The 14,237-nt window shown below is 40.3% G+C and overlaps 1 protein-coding gene across 6 annotated transcripts in view; it reads left to right on the top strand.

Moving 5' to 3' along the window:
* ARHGAP6 (Rho GTPase activating protein 6) overlaps positions 1-14,237 on the top strand; it is a 334,845-nt gene that overhangs the window by 266,206 nt on the left and 54,402 nt on the right. For all 6 annotated transcript variants that reach the window (XM_087758599.1, XM_087758602.1, XM_087758600.1 and 3 more), the window contains one exon: positions 5,478-5,637. In XM_087758599.1, coding sequence (XP_087614725.1) covers positions 5,478-5,637 — 160 coding nt within the window. The remainder of the gene's footprint in view (positions 1-5,477; positions 5,638-14,237) is intronic.

A 14,237-nucleotide genomic window follows, 5' to 3' on the forward strand; every position in this document is an offset into this window, starting at 1 on the left:
TACTAGCAATCCCTGGGGAGCAGCTGTGTGATGCCTGCTGTGTTTGGAGACGCCAGAGCATCCTAGGTTGCAGGAGTTTGTCATGCTAGCTGGAAACCAGTGCGCTGCCTGTCATGAGCTGCCCTGGCTATGGAAGAGCACCTGGAAACAGAGTGGCAGAGAGAGTCAGGCCGTAGCACACTCATACCATCCAGTTGTTTCCTAACTCTTCATTAATCTGCAGGTGGTTATCTAGGATGGCATTAGTAAAGGACTGGCCACGCAGTCCTTAACTGCATGTAATGCTAAAATGGATATTTAACATAGTTTATTTCCCCCTTCTCCTTAATTCTCATCCTGTCCAGGAACAGTATGCTGTACATTGGTTTCATGTGGTAGAGTATGTAGCTGTACTGGAGTGACTGGCTTTCACTTCAGAACTGGTTTTGGTTCATCCTAACAGCAACACCAGGGAAGTGAGGAAGAGAGGGATTACCTGTACCAACAGTCACATTGTGGGAGTTTATGCCTGAGGAGTCTGGAAATAATTTTAGAAAGAGTTGAAATAAATGACCAAGGCAGGTGAAAGGTTTATAAAGTGGCAATGGTATGCGGTTTCATGAAGCTTGAAGAAGTAATTAAGCAAACAGAATTAAGACATTGTAATGCTCTATTTGCTATGCTATTTGCAATATAATCTTTTTGTGTGCAAAAATACTGAATTCTTTTACAGTGGAGACCCATCTAAATACAAGCACATAGCTAAGTGTTGCTAGGGTAGGAGAAAAACAAGTAGACGTAATTGGGTTTGTTCTTAGTGGTTTCAAATGGATTTGAGCAAAAGACTAGTGAAAAGTAGACAGCTAATCTGATAATGGCATTTACCTAAATGAGTACAGACTGAAGTAATTAATAACAATAATGCAGTAAGGTAAAAATTGCTTTCTCTGTCTTGCATTAGAATTTGTGTTATCTAAAACTGCCATGTGTGGGGATTCTTATTTCCCACCCTGTGCACGATCCACACTACTCGCTAAGGATTAAAACTGCAGAGATCAACAGAGGTTGATCATTGCCTGTAGATTTGTACATACAGGATTCCTTGCACTAGTTGTCAACCAAGGACAAAAGAACAAGACTTCACTAAAAGACATCTGAAAGATGGTGTGTCGGAGGCTCAGGAGAAGGAGGTCAGGTACACAAGAATAGGCTACACATGCTTAAGAGTAATTTAGGTGCATAGTGTTACTTAAGTCAGGATGTACCACTTAATGTTTATTTTGAAGCCACTGAACATCCAACCCATTAAAAAAAAATGCTTGAAAGAGTATTAGTAAAACTGCAGTCTGCATCTTATTAAAAAATGTGCTTATGTCTGTGGTCAAGAAATACGGGAAGAGTGGACAGATCCTTCAAAGGCACAAGATGCAGTTAATCAGTCATCTCCTTTGCTGAGTCATCTGCTCTAGTATTTTAGTTACCCGATAAGTGAACGGCTCGGTTGAGTGGAGGAAAGATGTTAGATGTTAGTGGGAGGGCCAGAGAGAAAATGCAGCTGAAGCTGGAGACTTGTGAGGGAAAAGAAGTGGCTGGTTGGTAAAAGAAACCAGAGAAGGCTTTTAGTCTGGTTTAAGGTTTTGTAAAAGTCAGTTATGAAAGCACCTTTGCAGTTAGCAGTTTGTGTCCTGCCAGGCTGATCCCTTTATCCCATAGCATTATTTCTGTTTGCGCTTTTCTCTGTTTTTGTGTTGTTTCATTTTTTTCCTTCTTAGTGATGAAGGAGCCATTTGCAGGTCATACCTACAATCCTACAATCTAAATAATAGAGAAGCAGCTGTGTGTGTATGTATGTCTGAACACATATGCAGGGCATGAACTTCAAAAACAAAGTCACTCTGACTTGGTGCTTAAAGATCTTCTGCTCCTCTTAAGCTTCTGCAAGGAGCTATGTCAGGCTGATGTTGAAGTAGGCTGATGAAATGTTCCTCCTCATATGGAGAGAGAAACAGAAGATACTCTCTGTGTCTGTCCTGCCCTTTCCCTCCTTTGGTTGCCCCACAGAGTGGAGACTAGCTTTAGGCAGATGCGACTGATGTAATTGCACCAGCACCCATTCTCCAAGGGAGCTTAACTTTTCTGGACCTCTCCCAAGCCTGGTTGATTTCCAGTAATTTACAGGCTGTACATAAAATTGTAGAGTGCTTTACAAGGAAGATGAGGCTTTTAATTTACCTTGTGTCGCACAAAGCATAGGAATCTTTGAATAGATTAAATTATCAAATACTGTGTTTGGGCTCATAGAAGACAGTGATATTTGTTTGCCAAATAAAACAGGCTTGTTCAAGGAAACATTTCTTGAGCCTCTCACTTCTTTAGCAGATTAGGAGATTCCACTGGCCCTAACACATGATTTTCCAAAAATATTTTAGTTAATTAGTCATGTGTTCCATTAGCATAATAAAAACCTATGTTAATGTGACCTAGCAAGAGATTTTATCAAACCCATCGTGTGTAAAATAGGAATGTCTTCTGTAGTGCACAGCAACTGGACAGATTGATTCCACATTCTTTATCGCTGCTCAGCGACCTGTCGTGGCGTTGGAAGGTACAGAGCTTGCATTCCACTGTTTTTAGCCAGACAGAGCCAACCCAGTGAGCACCAGGGACATACTGGGAGCTTGCAGACTGCCAGAATAAAAAAACGTGGTTGCAAGGAACAGCCCTCATAATCTTGTTGGGTGCTTTCTTCTTTCCCTTGGTTTTAAACCCTTGACCTCCTATAAAAAAATTAGGTGGGGTGCTCCCATATTAAGGTGAAATTAGCCTGGGTAGGATTCCTGAGCCAGTGTTGAGTTGGCTGCTCTGCTCATATAAAGCAGCACAGCTCTGTGCAAAGAGGCTTATTGGGGTCCCTAAAGCAGAATACTAATGCAGGGCTGTACCACAGCTAGCAAGCCCTGTCTCACCGAGTTCAACTGGTTTGACAGGGCTAATGTTTGAGCTGGGCATTGCAGTGGTGCAGCTCACTGCTTGCGGTTACTAACTCAGAGATAAGGCAGAGGATGCGGAGTTACCTCCAGAGTTAGATTTGCCCTTGGTAATTTATTACTTGCCCTTTATCCAAAAAAGAGCAATAATTCATGTGTCCACACAAAATACAGTTAAAAAATATTTATTTAATTTATGGTAATTCCTAAAAGATCCATGCACCCCTTGGTTTTTGTGCTCTATGGGAAACAGGGTATGTCCTAAAAAGTATAAATATTCTGTTACCTCAGCGTTTTCTAATGGGTATCCTTTTTGCTTCCCATTCCTGTTTCAAAATTAAATATCTCGGTTTGAAATGTTTCATGGTAGACATATCAGTGATATTTTTGTTTATGAAAATGCTCATCTTGGAGAAATTGGTAAGATAAAATACCCCCAAACTCTGCTATAAAGACCTGTTTCTCTCTCTGTACCATTTTGACTGTAGAACATTTTGTACATCATATGTTTATGACGATTTAATTGCATATTTCTGTACTTGTAAAGTTTCTTTTGCATTATCAGGGTTGGAAAGGAATTAGTTTCTTAGTATACATTGTCTGGTTGTGGATTCTGTTCTCTATCACTTTTATCTATAAACGACAACAGCTTTTCGAAAAATGTAAATGTTTACTTGCAGTTTGCGAAGAAGGTTTATGTGACACTGCTTTGGTTTTGCTTGAGTTAAGCTAGTCAGCTTGGCTTGTGTCACTGTGCAAACCTTTAGTTTGAGATTACGAAGTCTAGCTAATCAACAGTAAGGCACTAGAAGAGCAAGAAGAGATGAAGAGGCAAAAAATGAAGGAACAAATTCCAGTAGTCAAATACTAGGCTAGCGTAGAAGTTTACATATGTGGCCCATCTATATATAAATATCATAAAAATATTAAGCATAGTACATGCATTGAGTGTACAGATGTGCAGTTGTTCACATTGAGGTAACAGCTTCATCTATTATGGTTGCCTAATGACTTACAAAAAATACTATGAAAAAACCTTCCTTGATGAACTCAAACATACTTCATGCATTGTAAGAAATGGTGTTTAATGTGTAATTTGTTTGATCTGTATTGCTGGATGGTGCTGCATGTTTGTGAATGATTTTTGTCTCATACACATATGTGAATACAGACACACAGTCATAGGTATGCATGTATAGGTACGTGTATGTGTTTGCATACACAAATGTATATACAGGTTGTATGTCTGCACGTATATATACACACACTGATTTTTGTAATAAGGAGCTTCAGACAATGTCTTTTAAAGTCAATGGGCATCCTTTGACTGCAGATGTGTGTGCAGAACAGATGAATTATAAGCGAACGGTGAAAAAATGAGCGTGCAGTGAAGGTACAGATGTTGAAATTTAAACTGAAAATGAGAACTTAAAATGAGAGTGAAGTTTGTTAATTGTAAGTCTGCCATGTTGTGATGAAGAGCAGGTTGTTGGATTTGTCTTTACAGCTCAGCTGATGTAGATCAGAGTTTTTCCATTATCCACAGCTGCATCAGGTTATAACTACTAACAAGTTTGATGTGTATTTTTTTAACATGGTTAGAATGAAAAGCAAATTCTTCTTTCTTTCCCTGTAGTGCTAAAATGCGCTCTTTGATGATGCTTTGATGAATTCTGAAATTCTTGCTTGAAGTTAATTGTCAGCCTTTAAGCTTGTTTGTGTGCTTGCACTTCTCTTTGACTCATGATTACTTCACTTGCCCAAGCTAAATACTAACTAAGAGAATAGCTTTTTGTATGTGTTATCGCAGGTGGGAGATAGAACAGCTAAAGCTTTTGATTTGCTTTCCAAGCGTAATTGGTACTTTACAGAGATGTAGCATATCTCGTGTTGTTTTCCTGTATAAATTTTAACACATACGTTGTTATTATGGCTTTTCAAAAATGTGAAACAGCTTGTCCTTTAGTTGATCTTGGTCTAAACACAATATCGTCATAAGGAGGGGATGGGATGTGTCAGAAAAGAGAAGGTGCTCTGCCTGTGCACTCTCTGAACAGTCTGGTGGAGAGGGATTAGCAAGTTGAGGGAGATAAGATGCGTGTTGTCCGTGTACCTGTGGAGGTCTGCATCTCTGACTGACTGCGGGGAAAGGAATGAAGTGACAACTGAGTACTGTACAAAGAAAGCAAACTGGGAAAAGCAGGCAAGGGTTTGTTGGTTTTTTTTCCCTGCTTTATGCTTTTGGTTACTGGAATCCTAATGTTTTTGCAACAATACTTGGTTAAATGGTTTCAGACAGAATTGACTTTTTGTTTTGCATGTCTGTACTCCTTTTAAGGAATGCTGCTCTTAGGAAAACAAAGATATTTGAAAGGCTAGAGATGTCCAAGAAAATGGCCTTTTAGAAAAGAGGACCTGTGTTGTTTTTCCTAGCAGTAAAAGAGACGGTTCTGTTTATTAAACTGTGCATACCATATGGTGCTTCATATTTTTCCATTTGATTTCCTGTAGGGTGATTTCACTTGGAACAGCATGTCAGGGCGCAGCGTTCGGCTGAAGTCAGTTCCCGTTCAAAGCCTCTCGGAGCTGGAGCGTGCTCGGCTGCAGGAAGTGGCTTTTTATCAGCTGCAGCAGGACTGTGACCTGGGCTGTCAGATTACTATCCCCAAAGGTAAGGGCTTGACAAACCATCTCTGTTTAGATTGCTAAGCCGTTGACTTCATATCACAGCAATAAAAGGGAGAAAACACTAGATTGTTTATTCCACAGTCAGTCTTCTATTTCATTTTTGCTTAAGCATAGTAACTGCGTAAAAATGGCTAGTAATATTTGTCTACTGTGTCCAACTCAGGCCACCTGGGGTGGGATCATCTGATCAAAGACAGATGTCAACAGGGTAGATAATCTAATTCAGACCTATTCATGCTAGGATCTCTTGATACTCAGTTGAGAGGAAAAGGCTTTTCTTACACTTCCTGACATCCAGAAGTATACATCTATGTAGGTCAGATAGATCGTACCATAAAGTGGCTTTTTCACTCTCTATTGTATTGGCTCTGGAGGAAGAGAAGCATCACTAGTCAGACAGACAGTGAAGACATCTGCATCAAATAAGATGAATCCTACCCAAGTTTTCCTAAAGACAGTGGTGATTATTTCCTAGAAAACACGTTAATTTTCAGCATAAAACATTGAACTCCTAAAGAACAGGAGATCGATTGAAAAGGAGAAGGTCAGCTATCAGAATCCTGATGCAGGATACCCTCATGTAGTAGACTTGTACTTAGGTTACTGTGGAAGAGATCTAAACCTCACTAAAAATAATGTGAAAGTTTCCATTGTTTCCTGTAGGCTGGAGAACAAGCCTAGCAAAGACAGCTGTTGTGCTATGATACAACCATCTGCAAATCTGGCCTTCCTGTTGTTTCTTTCCAATTGTTGTGTACTTATTTAAGGGATAACAAGGGGCCACTGAATTCTCACCTTTGGCTATCAGGAGAGGTACTGTGTGGCAGCACATACAGAGTGATGCCACAGGACCAGTTTTTGAATGAATCAAAGTTAAGCAGAAAAAAGTTGGCTAGTCAATGAAAATGGTGTGGAGAAGAACAAATGTGAAAGACATCAGCTTGGGTATTCAACAGCTTTTTAGGATCTGCAGAGAACTCCTGCCAAAAACAACGAAGTCCAACTTACCACTTACAGCAGGGCATCAGTTTGTAATGAGATGGATAAAATCAACTTCTCCAAGCCCCACCACAGCTCCCCTGGTCCCTCAAAAAATGCTCCATCAGTATGAAAATAATTTTACAGGACATTCATATGAGGAACTGGATGACTAAAGGCACTACAATATTTTATGGCAGTCTGAACTGCCACTGGCAGTTCCAGTGGGAGATGAATATGCATACATGGAGGCAATACCATCCAAGACAATAGAGTATACATATTCATATTCAGAAACTTGGAGCTTTGGAGAGTGAATATTGGTTTTGTGTTGTTCTTGCTGTTTCCTCCTGGGGCTGCCATGAAAGACCAACCATCTGGGAAAGCCAGGGTCTCTTCCCAGTCAACCCACGCTTCTTCTGCAAGATGCTTTGGAGTCACAGCCAACTTGGCACAGTGCTGCCAGGGCTTTCAGACTAGGAACTGTTGACTCTTTCAGGTTCAGATCACACACAAGAACAGTTTTTATCTTCACAGCATATATATACGTGGGTAAATATATAATGTGTAATTAATCTTAGATTTATTGAGTCTGAAAAGTATAATTTCATGCATAAAAACTAAATAAGAATAATACAAACTCTGGTGAAGCATCTTAAAATGAAAGTCACTTCACAAACTTGGGAACCCCAAGATGGCTGGCCCCATCATTTCATGTGTCTTTTGCTTCAGTTTAGATGAGAACTAAATTAGCTATTCAGTTCTGCTATTCAGATTAGATTTGCCAGTGAGATTACTGATAAGAGGCATATTATTTCATATCTGCATACTTGCTCTGAATGACTAGATCATGAATTTTTCTGTGTTCTAAGGTACGCAGGGTGAATGCACAGCCAGTGCAAGTGCGTTTAAAATGTTGTAGTATCATCTGTTGAGGAAGTGAAGGTAGTAGCTAGAATTAAGGTGCATCTAGTATTTAACTGTCCATCCTGTTTCTAAATGTGGCACCAATTTTGGCGTACCGCAATATGTGTAAATAATAATCATTCTGTCACTCCACCACGTTAAATCTGTGCCGGCACTTTGGCAGGAGAATAAGAATCTACTATATTCTTAAATTACTACAGTTTAGGCCCTTTACAGAGACTCTTCTGAAGTCCACCTCATGGTCCCATCACTCTTGAATGGTGTGGAATGAAAATGTACGGTAAGAGGGTGCAGGTAGCCATCCAGCTGATTTGCTGGACTTTGTAAATGGAGAATCACAGGACTCTGTAAATGGAGAATTTCAAGTTTTAGCAGTGTGAATAGCAGGGTGAAACGGGCTCAGGCACTCTGGGCATGCAGGAATACAAATAACATAAAACTCCATCACAATTATTTGTGCCTCAAGTTAAAAACAGACTGAAGGCTGTTAAACTTTTTCTCTTTCTTAAAAAGAGAGAGAGAAAAAAAGTGATGTGTAGAGCTGGGGAAGCTCTCTAGGTCTGGAGAGATCCAGGCATAGAAAGAATCATAGAAGCATAGAATGCTTTGGGATGGAAGGGACCTTTAAAGGTCATCTGGTCCAACCCCCCTGCAATGGGCAGGGACATCAACAACTAGATCAGGTTGCTCAGAGCCCCATCCAGCCTGGCCTTGAATGTTTCCAAGGATGGGGCATCTACCGCCTCTCTGGGCAATCCGTTCCAGTGTTTCACCACCCTCATTGTAAAAAATTTCTTCCTTATATCTAGTCTGAATCTACCCTCTTTTAGTTTAAAACCATTACCCCTTGTCTTATCGCTACTAGCCCTGCTAAAAAGTCCCTCTCCATCTTTCTTATAAGCCCCTTTTAAATACTGAAAGGCTGCAATAAGGTCTCCCTGCAGCCTTCTCTTCTCCAGGCTGAACAACCCCAGCTCTTTCAGCCTTTCCTCATAGGAGAGGTGCTCCATCCCTCTGATCATTTTTGTGGCCTTCCTCTGGACCCTTTCCAACAGGTCCATGTCCTTCCTGTGCTGAGGACCCCAGAGCTGGACACAGTGCTGCAGGTGGGGTCTCACCAGAGCAGAGCAGAGGGGCAGAATCACCTCCCTCGCCCTGCTGGCCACGCTGCTTTTGATGCAGCCCAGGACACGGTTGCCTTTCTGGGCTGTGAGAGCACATTGCTGGCTCATGTCCAGCTTTTCATCTATCAGTACCCCCAAGTCCTTCTCGGCCGGGCTGCTCTCAATGCCTTCATCCCCCAGCCTGTACTGATACTGTGGATTGCTCCGACCCAAGATGTGCTGTACAGCTTCTACTTTGGAGAATGCTGCATGAAAATACTCAGGAGCAGAGGTTAGTGGGATAATCTATGTATTAGAAAATACAGAAAGTAGTTTTACAAGTTGGGATTGCTTGTGGTTCTTTGAGTGTTCTTCAAAACTTGTGAGTGACAGATATTAGAACATGCTTGTACCTGCTGGGCATTTGCTTCCTGCAGGCATTTGAGTAAAGACGTTTACTGGCACAGGTATTGTGGAAAGTAAAAATTCATTGTTCTTGGGTAACAAGTATTTGTGCCAAACATGCTTGCCTGGAAATTAAGTCAGAGTACAGAACCATCTGCCGTATTTTTACAATCCCAGTCATGCCACTATTGGTTGCTTCTTCATAATGTTTTCGTCCTCCCATGCTCAGAAGCCCCGTTTGTCACAGCAAGTGCAGATAGCACTTTTAGGGCACATCTGGCTATTCCCATACTTTAGAGGAATGCGTAGAATGTAATACCTCATATGTAATCTCTCTCCTCCGCTGTACTGCAGCTATTACAGTTAATGAAGCACATTACTGACATCTCTTAGTTAAATATCCTGTGGTCACAGAGAGGGGACCACCTCCCACAAGAATTTACTTAACCAGTGTGTCATTTGAAATATGCTACAAATGCACTGCAGTAGGCAATTAAATTAATTCAAATTGATCAAGAGTTATTTTTATATGTATGACAGATGCTTCAGGTTTGTTTCTTGTTCTCTTGTTTTTCTGCCTCATATCTGTCTTTCAGATTCTGTAATCAACATCTTTCTCAGCTCCCATGTCACTCCCTCATCTGCCACCAGTAACTATAGCAAGAATAGTTTATGCTGTCTCTAGGTTAATGTGTTAAGTTGCAAGAGGCTATCATTTCTGAGCAGAGCATTACAGTTTCTCTACCAACGCAATTACTCTGTGAAAGATTTTTAATTTGTTGCCTGATGTTCTGAATGGCACAACAGTATGATTCTGGTGAAACTTCTTTACAACTGCTGTTTAGAATATACTGTGTTTTTCTCAGTTTCCAGGAAGTCAATCTTCTCTTTGTAATGGGATAAAAAAAAACCCTGTGATGAAATTCACTTTAGATGTGCATACATCTTGGTTGCTTTCCAATTGTGTGTGTCTTTGTATGCAAGTAGTGAGAAAACAGGAGCCTTTTACACCAAGTCTTCACAAAAAAAGTGGTAACTCAAGTCAGGTAGGTTTTTCAAAGTAAAACCGGGATCAAAGCAGGAGAGGAGCTCCTTTTCTTCCCCTCTGTTCATAGGCTCCAGGTAGCTCTTGAGCAGAAGAGGTATTGAATGAGGCTTGTTTGGAGCAGTTTCCTAAATACCTCATGGTTATAACTCTCCTTTCTTTCACAGTCCTGTACCACTTCACTGAGCCTGTGTTTGGGAGCACTGGTAGGCACTGCAGGGCTTTAACAGTTAGAGCAAATGAGGAATTAGGGCTCCAGCCGTAATTCAACTCCTCAAGCATCTGGCTGGGTTTTAAGGTATGATGTGAACCTGTCAGTATGGACTTGAATAGGATTTGGGAGTTGGGTCACAGTTGCAGTTTTTACCTCTCTTTATTCAAGAAGAGACTGTGACTGCTCAGGTTCTCGCCAGCACTGACTTCTTGTTGTTGTGAAAATTGGGGAAATATCTACTGAGAAGTGGGAAAAATATGTAGGTACTACCAGTGTTCAGAGAAGTAGACGTGCTGTAGCTGAATTGTTATAGAAAGCTTGAGCATCCCATGGAAGTCCTCAAAAGTATTATCTGAAATTGGCTTAGGGGTGATTTAGCACGTGATTAAGTTCATCAGACTGGAAGCTGACAAAAGACTAGTAAACAGTGGCTCATGCTAAATGGCAGTGCATCTCGGTGAAAGTAAGGGCCAAACTGGATGCTTGGCAGATATTTAGAAGTTTGTAATTCTGTCTGTTTGCTTCTTTTTTCTTTGACCTAGAAAATTGTACAGATTGAACTACTGGGCCTGGATTTCTCATGTTACTAATTTCTCATTTCTTCTTTGAAAGCTCACGTGTTGGAAGGGAAGGACAATGCAGGGATGTGGATGCAGGAAGAACAGTCAGGATCTGTGCATCTTTCAGGCCCAGTTCCCTACAGCACTGTGTGACCTGGGGCTGCCATGTGCCACGGAGCCAGCCCCCCCTCACCTCTGTGAGAAAGATCTCTCTGCTGTCATTAACATGGTGTGATAACCACTGTCTGTTGAGTCCAGCTATCTTTGTTATTCCTTATAGGTTGGGTGAAGTCCTGACTTTTCATCTGATTTTTGACCTCTCCTGATGTTGATGTGCATGATTGGTACTGCACTCCTGAGGAACTTTTGTTGATCTCAGTATTGCCAGAAGCATAGGAGCAATATATGTTTTCCTGTGCATTTGTTTACCTGTACAATGACAAGCAGAAATTTGGCCACTATCTCAGATAGAAATGATATCTTTGCTTCTGATCTTCTTGACAGCAAGTTTCTGACTTCTGATCTACCTCTTTGTATAGAAATGGCCCCATTCAAATCCGCATATATCAACAATGTTTTGTGTTTTACGGATTTTCTTATTTGTCATTGCTTTGTCCCTTGTGACAGTACAAGCGGGACGTGTTTTCTTCATAGTGTCAACAAAGAATAATCAATAAGAAAACATTTGATGTTTTCACATGAATAAATCTCTTACAGTTACAGAAGTCGCTCAGTTATATTTCTCACTGGTAATACTCTCTTATGTTCTAGCTGCACATACAACATTGCTGCACAGTAAGCATCTTGGTATAATCAGGTAAATTGCATTATTACTGCAATAACAATTCAGCTGCCTGCATTGTCCTGGGATGAAAAAGCAGCATGTCATGTATGTGTCTGTGCAGCAAAATAGAAAACTCGTGCTGTTACCACACCAAGCGTAATCCCCCAAACTCTGGGGAAGGGTTGTGGCTAGCAGAGGACTTAAGCATGTAGGTCTTGTGGGCTAAGTCTCGTGGGCTAGGAATTGCCTCCAGGGAGTTTCCATCCTCCTTCCTCTTGCCTCTTCTGTAGCCAAATACAGATGGGCTTCTTGATGAAGGAGAAGAACTGATGTCTGAAGTTGGGTCTGGGAAAACAATTAAGGAAGTGCTGTTGACTACTCAAAAGTGTATATGATATTCTTCCATTGAATTTCTTTGAAAAGTTATAGACGGACCTGGGGGGATTTCTGAACAAGCGCCAGAAAACAGCTGTGTTGCTACTCATGTCTTAGAGATTAACTGCCTTTACTAAGATGACTGTTGACTGTGTTGATGCCACCTGTGACAAGAATGTATATCCACACAATTTCTTATCGTTAACAGCAACTAGGTCATACACTGTACTTTCAGTAATTACAGAAAGTGTTCCACTTTCTGAGGGAATTGATTTTTTTAGACTTACTGGGACATTTGGGGAGAGAGAAGGTAATCCTTGATTTTACTGCCAAATCTAGTTTTCAGGTCATTCGATTAGTTGTAATGAATATGATCTAAGGTTGGGTTTAGAAACTTAGATACAGTCCCAGTCATTTAAGGGAAGATATTGCTTATGCTGCTTGAAGATGTGCTGTTGTACATTTTTGCATGCACGTTTTGTAGCCGGTTCCACCAGGTGTGTGACGCTGTGCATCTGCTTACATGAAGGGAGCGTTAGGCTCCTGTATGAGTTGCTTTAGAAAGGTGAATTTGAAGGAGCAGGGCTGGATAAGTGTGCGATTGATCACAGACTGAGCACCGAGACAACCCCATCTCTGAAATGGAAGAAAACATACATAGTTGGGCTTTCTGAATTTTTATTGTTCGTTAGTGCACTTTGCCCCCAATACGTTCCAGTTAAGCTCTGAATAAAAATGGGAATTCAGAGTTAGGCATTCTCTGCTTCTTGTTTATTTTCACAGGGGGTAGTTTTTTGGATGTTTTTTGCGTACATTACTTGTCATTGTATTTCATTATCCTTTTTCCTTAACACTGAGAGTGACTATGATTTTTATCTGGACTTGCATTTTTGTGAGGGCTCCAAACTGCTCATTGTTTTTAATCACTGACCATGTTATATACTTTATAGGCTGTTGAAACAGTGGAAAGCATCTAAGTAAACGGTAGCCTATACTTTGTGGAGCTGTGGGATTACAGACTGGGTGCTTTTGAGTTGGCATCAGTATGTCTTTTAAGTAAAGAGGCTTATTACTACCCCTCTTAATGCCAACCTCTGCCAATTCTTCTCATATAAATACTGTCTCTAATATGATCCTGTGAGTCCATGGATTTTCTTTCAATATAGCAGTGTTCATGAAGATTACATTAAAGACAAGCAAGACCGTGAGCTGAAATCTGCTCCTTTATGCTACATTAGTAAATCTTGGATATATTGTATCAGGCTTGCTGTGTCAGACTTGGTCAGAGATGCAAACTGTGTATCTTGCTGATTTTTAAATGGAAGCTTCCCCCTCACCCCAAATTCAAATTTTCCATTGAAACATGCATTTTTCTGCGTGCGTTTTTTTTTTGTTTTTTTTTTTTTCTCCTGGGAAAATAAAAACAATATGTCTCAGTCTGGAAAAAATAAATTAAATTGACTTAATGTTTTAAGCTAGGAGAAGTCCCAGCTGCTGCAGGGTGGAGGTTGTAAGAGCACGCAGCCTTGCACTCTGCTACACAGGATTTTGTCAAAGTGAAGGTGACAGAAGCTTTTCCAGGCAGGGAGATAAGCAACCCAAAAGAAATCTTTTTTTATTTTTTTTTTTTCTTCCAATAAGGAAATTTGCAGAAATTTCTTGTTGTGAATTTTTTTCAAATTTGACTTTTTGCCACCATTGAGACAAGAACAAAATGGAAATAGATTAAACTTGCAAGAACATAATATTTCTAACGGTAGAACAGGGGAAATAATTTATTCTCTTCAAAACTTCAGAAAGTTTTTAGTGATCTGTTTCTTTTTAAAATTTTGCTATGAGGCAGTTTTTTTATAAAAGACTCTATGTAATGCTCAGCAAATTGATTTCCAAGATTTTCTTGTGTCACATAGCAGGTTTTACATGCCTGTTTACATCAGGAAAACTTTATTCAGCATGTCTATTCTGTCAGTTAGAGACAAGCTAATAGTTTTAAATGCAAATGTTTTTACTTACTACAAACCTCACTACAAACAAAAAAAAGTTTGTCTTTTTAATAATTAGTTTGTATTTTGGTAAATAACTAGGAACTTTGATCAGGAAGCAGCATGCATTTTCTCTAGTGCTATATGAATACAGAACAGAGGTAGAAGATGCTAGACTTCTTGGTGAAATCAATGGCAGCATTAATGTGA

Source organism: Nipponia nippon, unplaced genomic scaffold, assembly GCF_047370975.1.
Source record: "Nipponia nippon isolate SJK-2023a ecotype South Korea unplaced genomic scaffold, ASM4737097v1 scaffold_2, whole genome shotgun sequence".
In the NCBI taxonomy this organism is placed as follows: Eukaryota; Metazoa; Chordata; class Aves; order Pelecaniformes; family Threskiornithidae; genus Nipponia; species Nipponia nippon.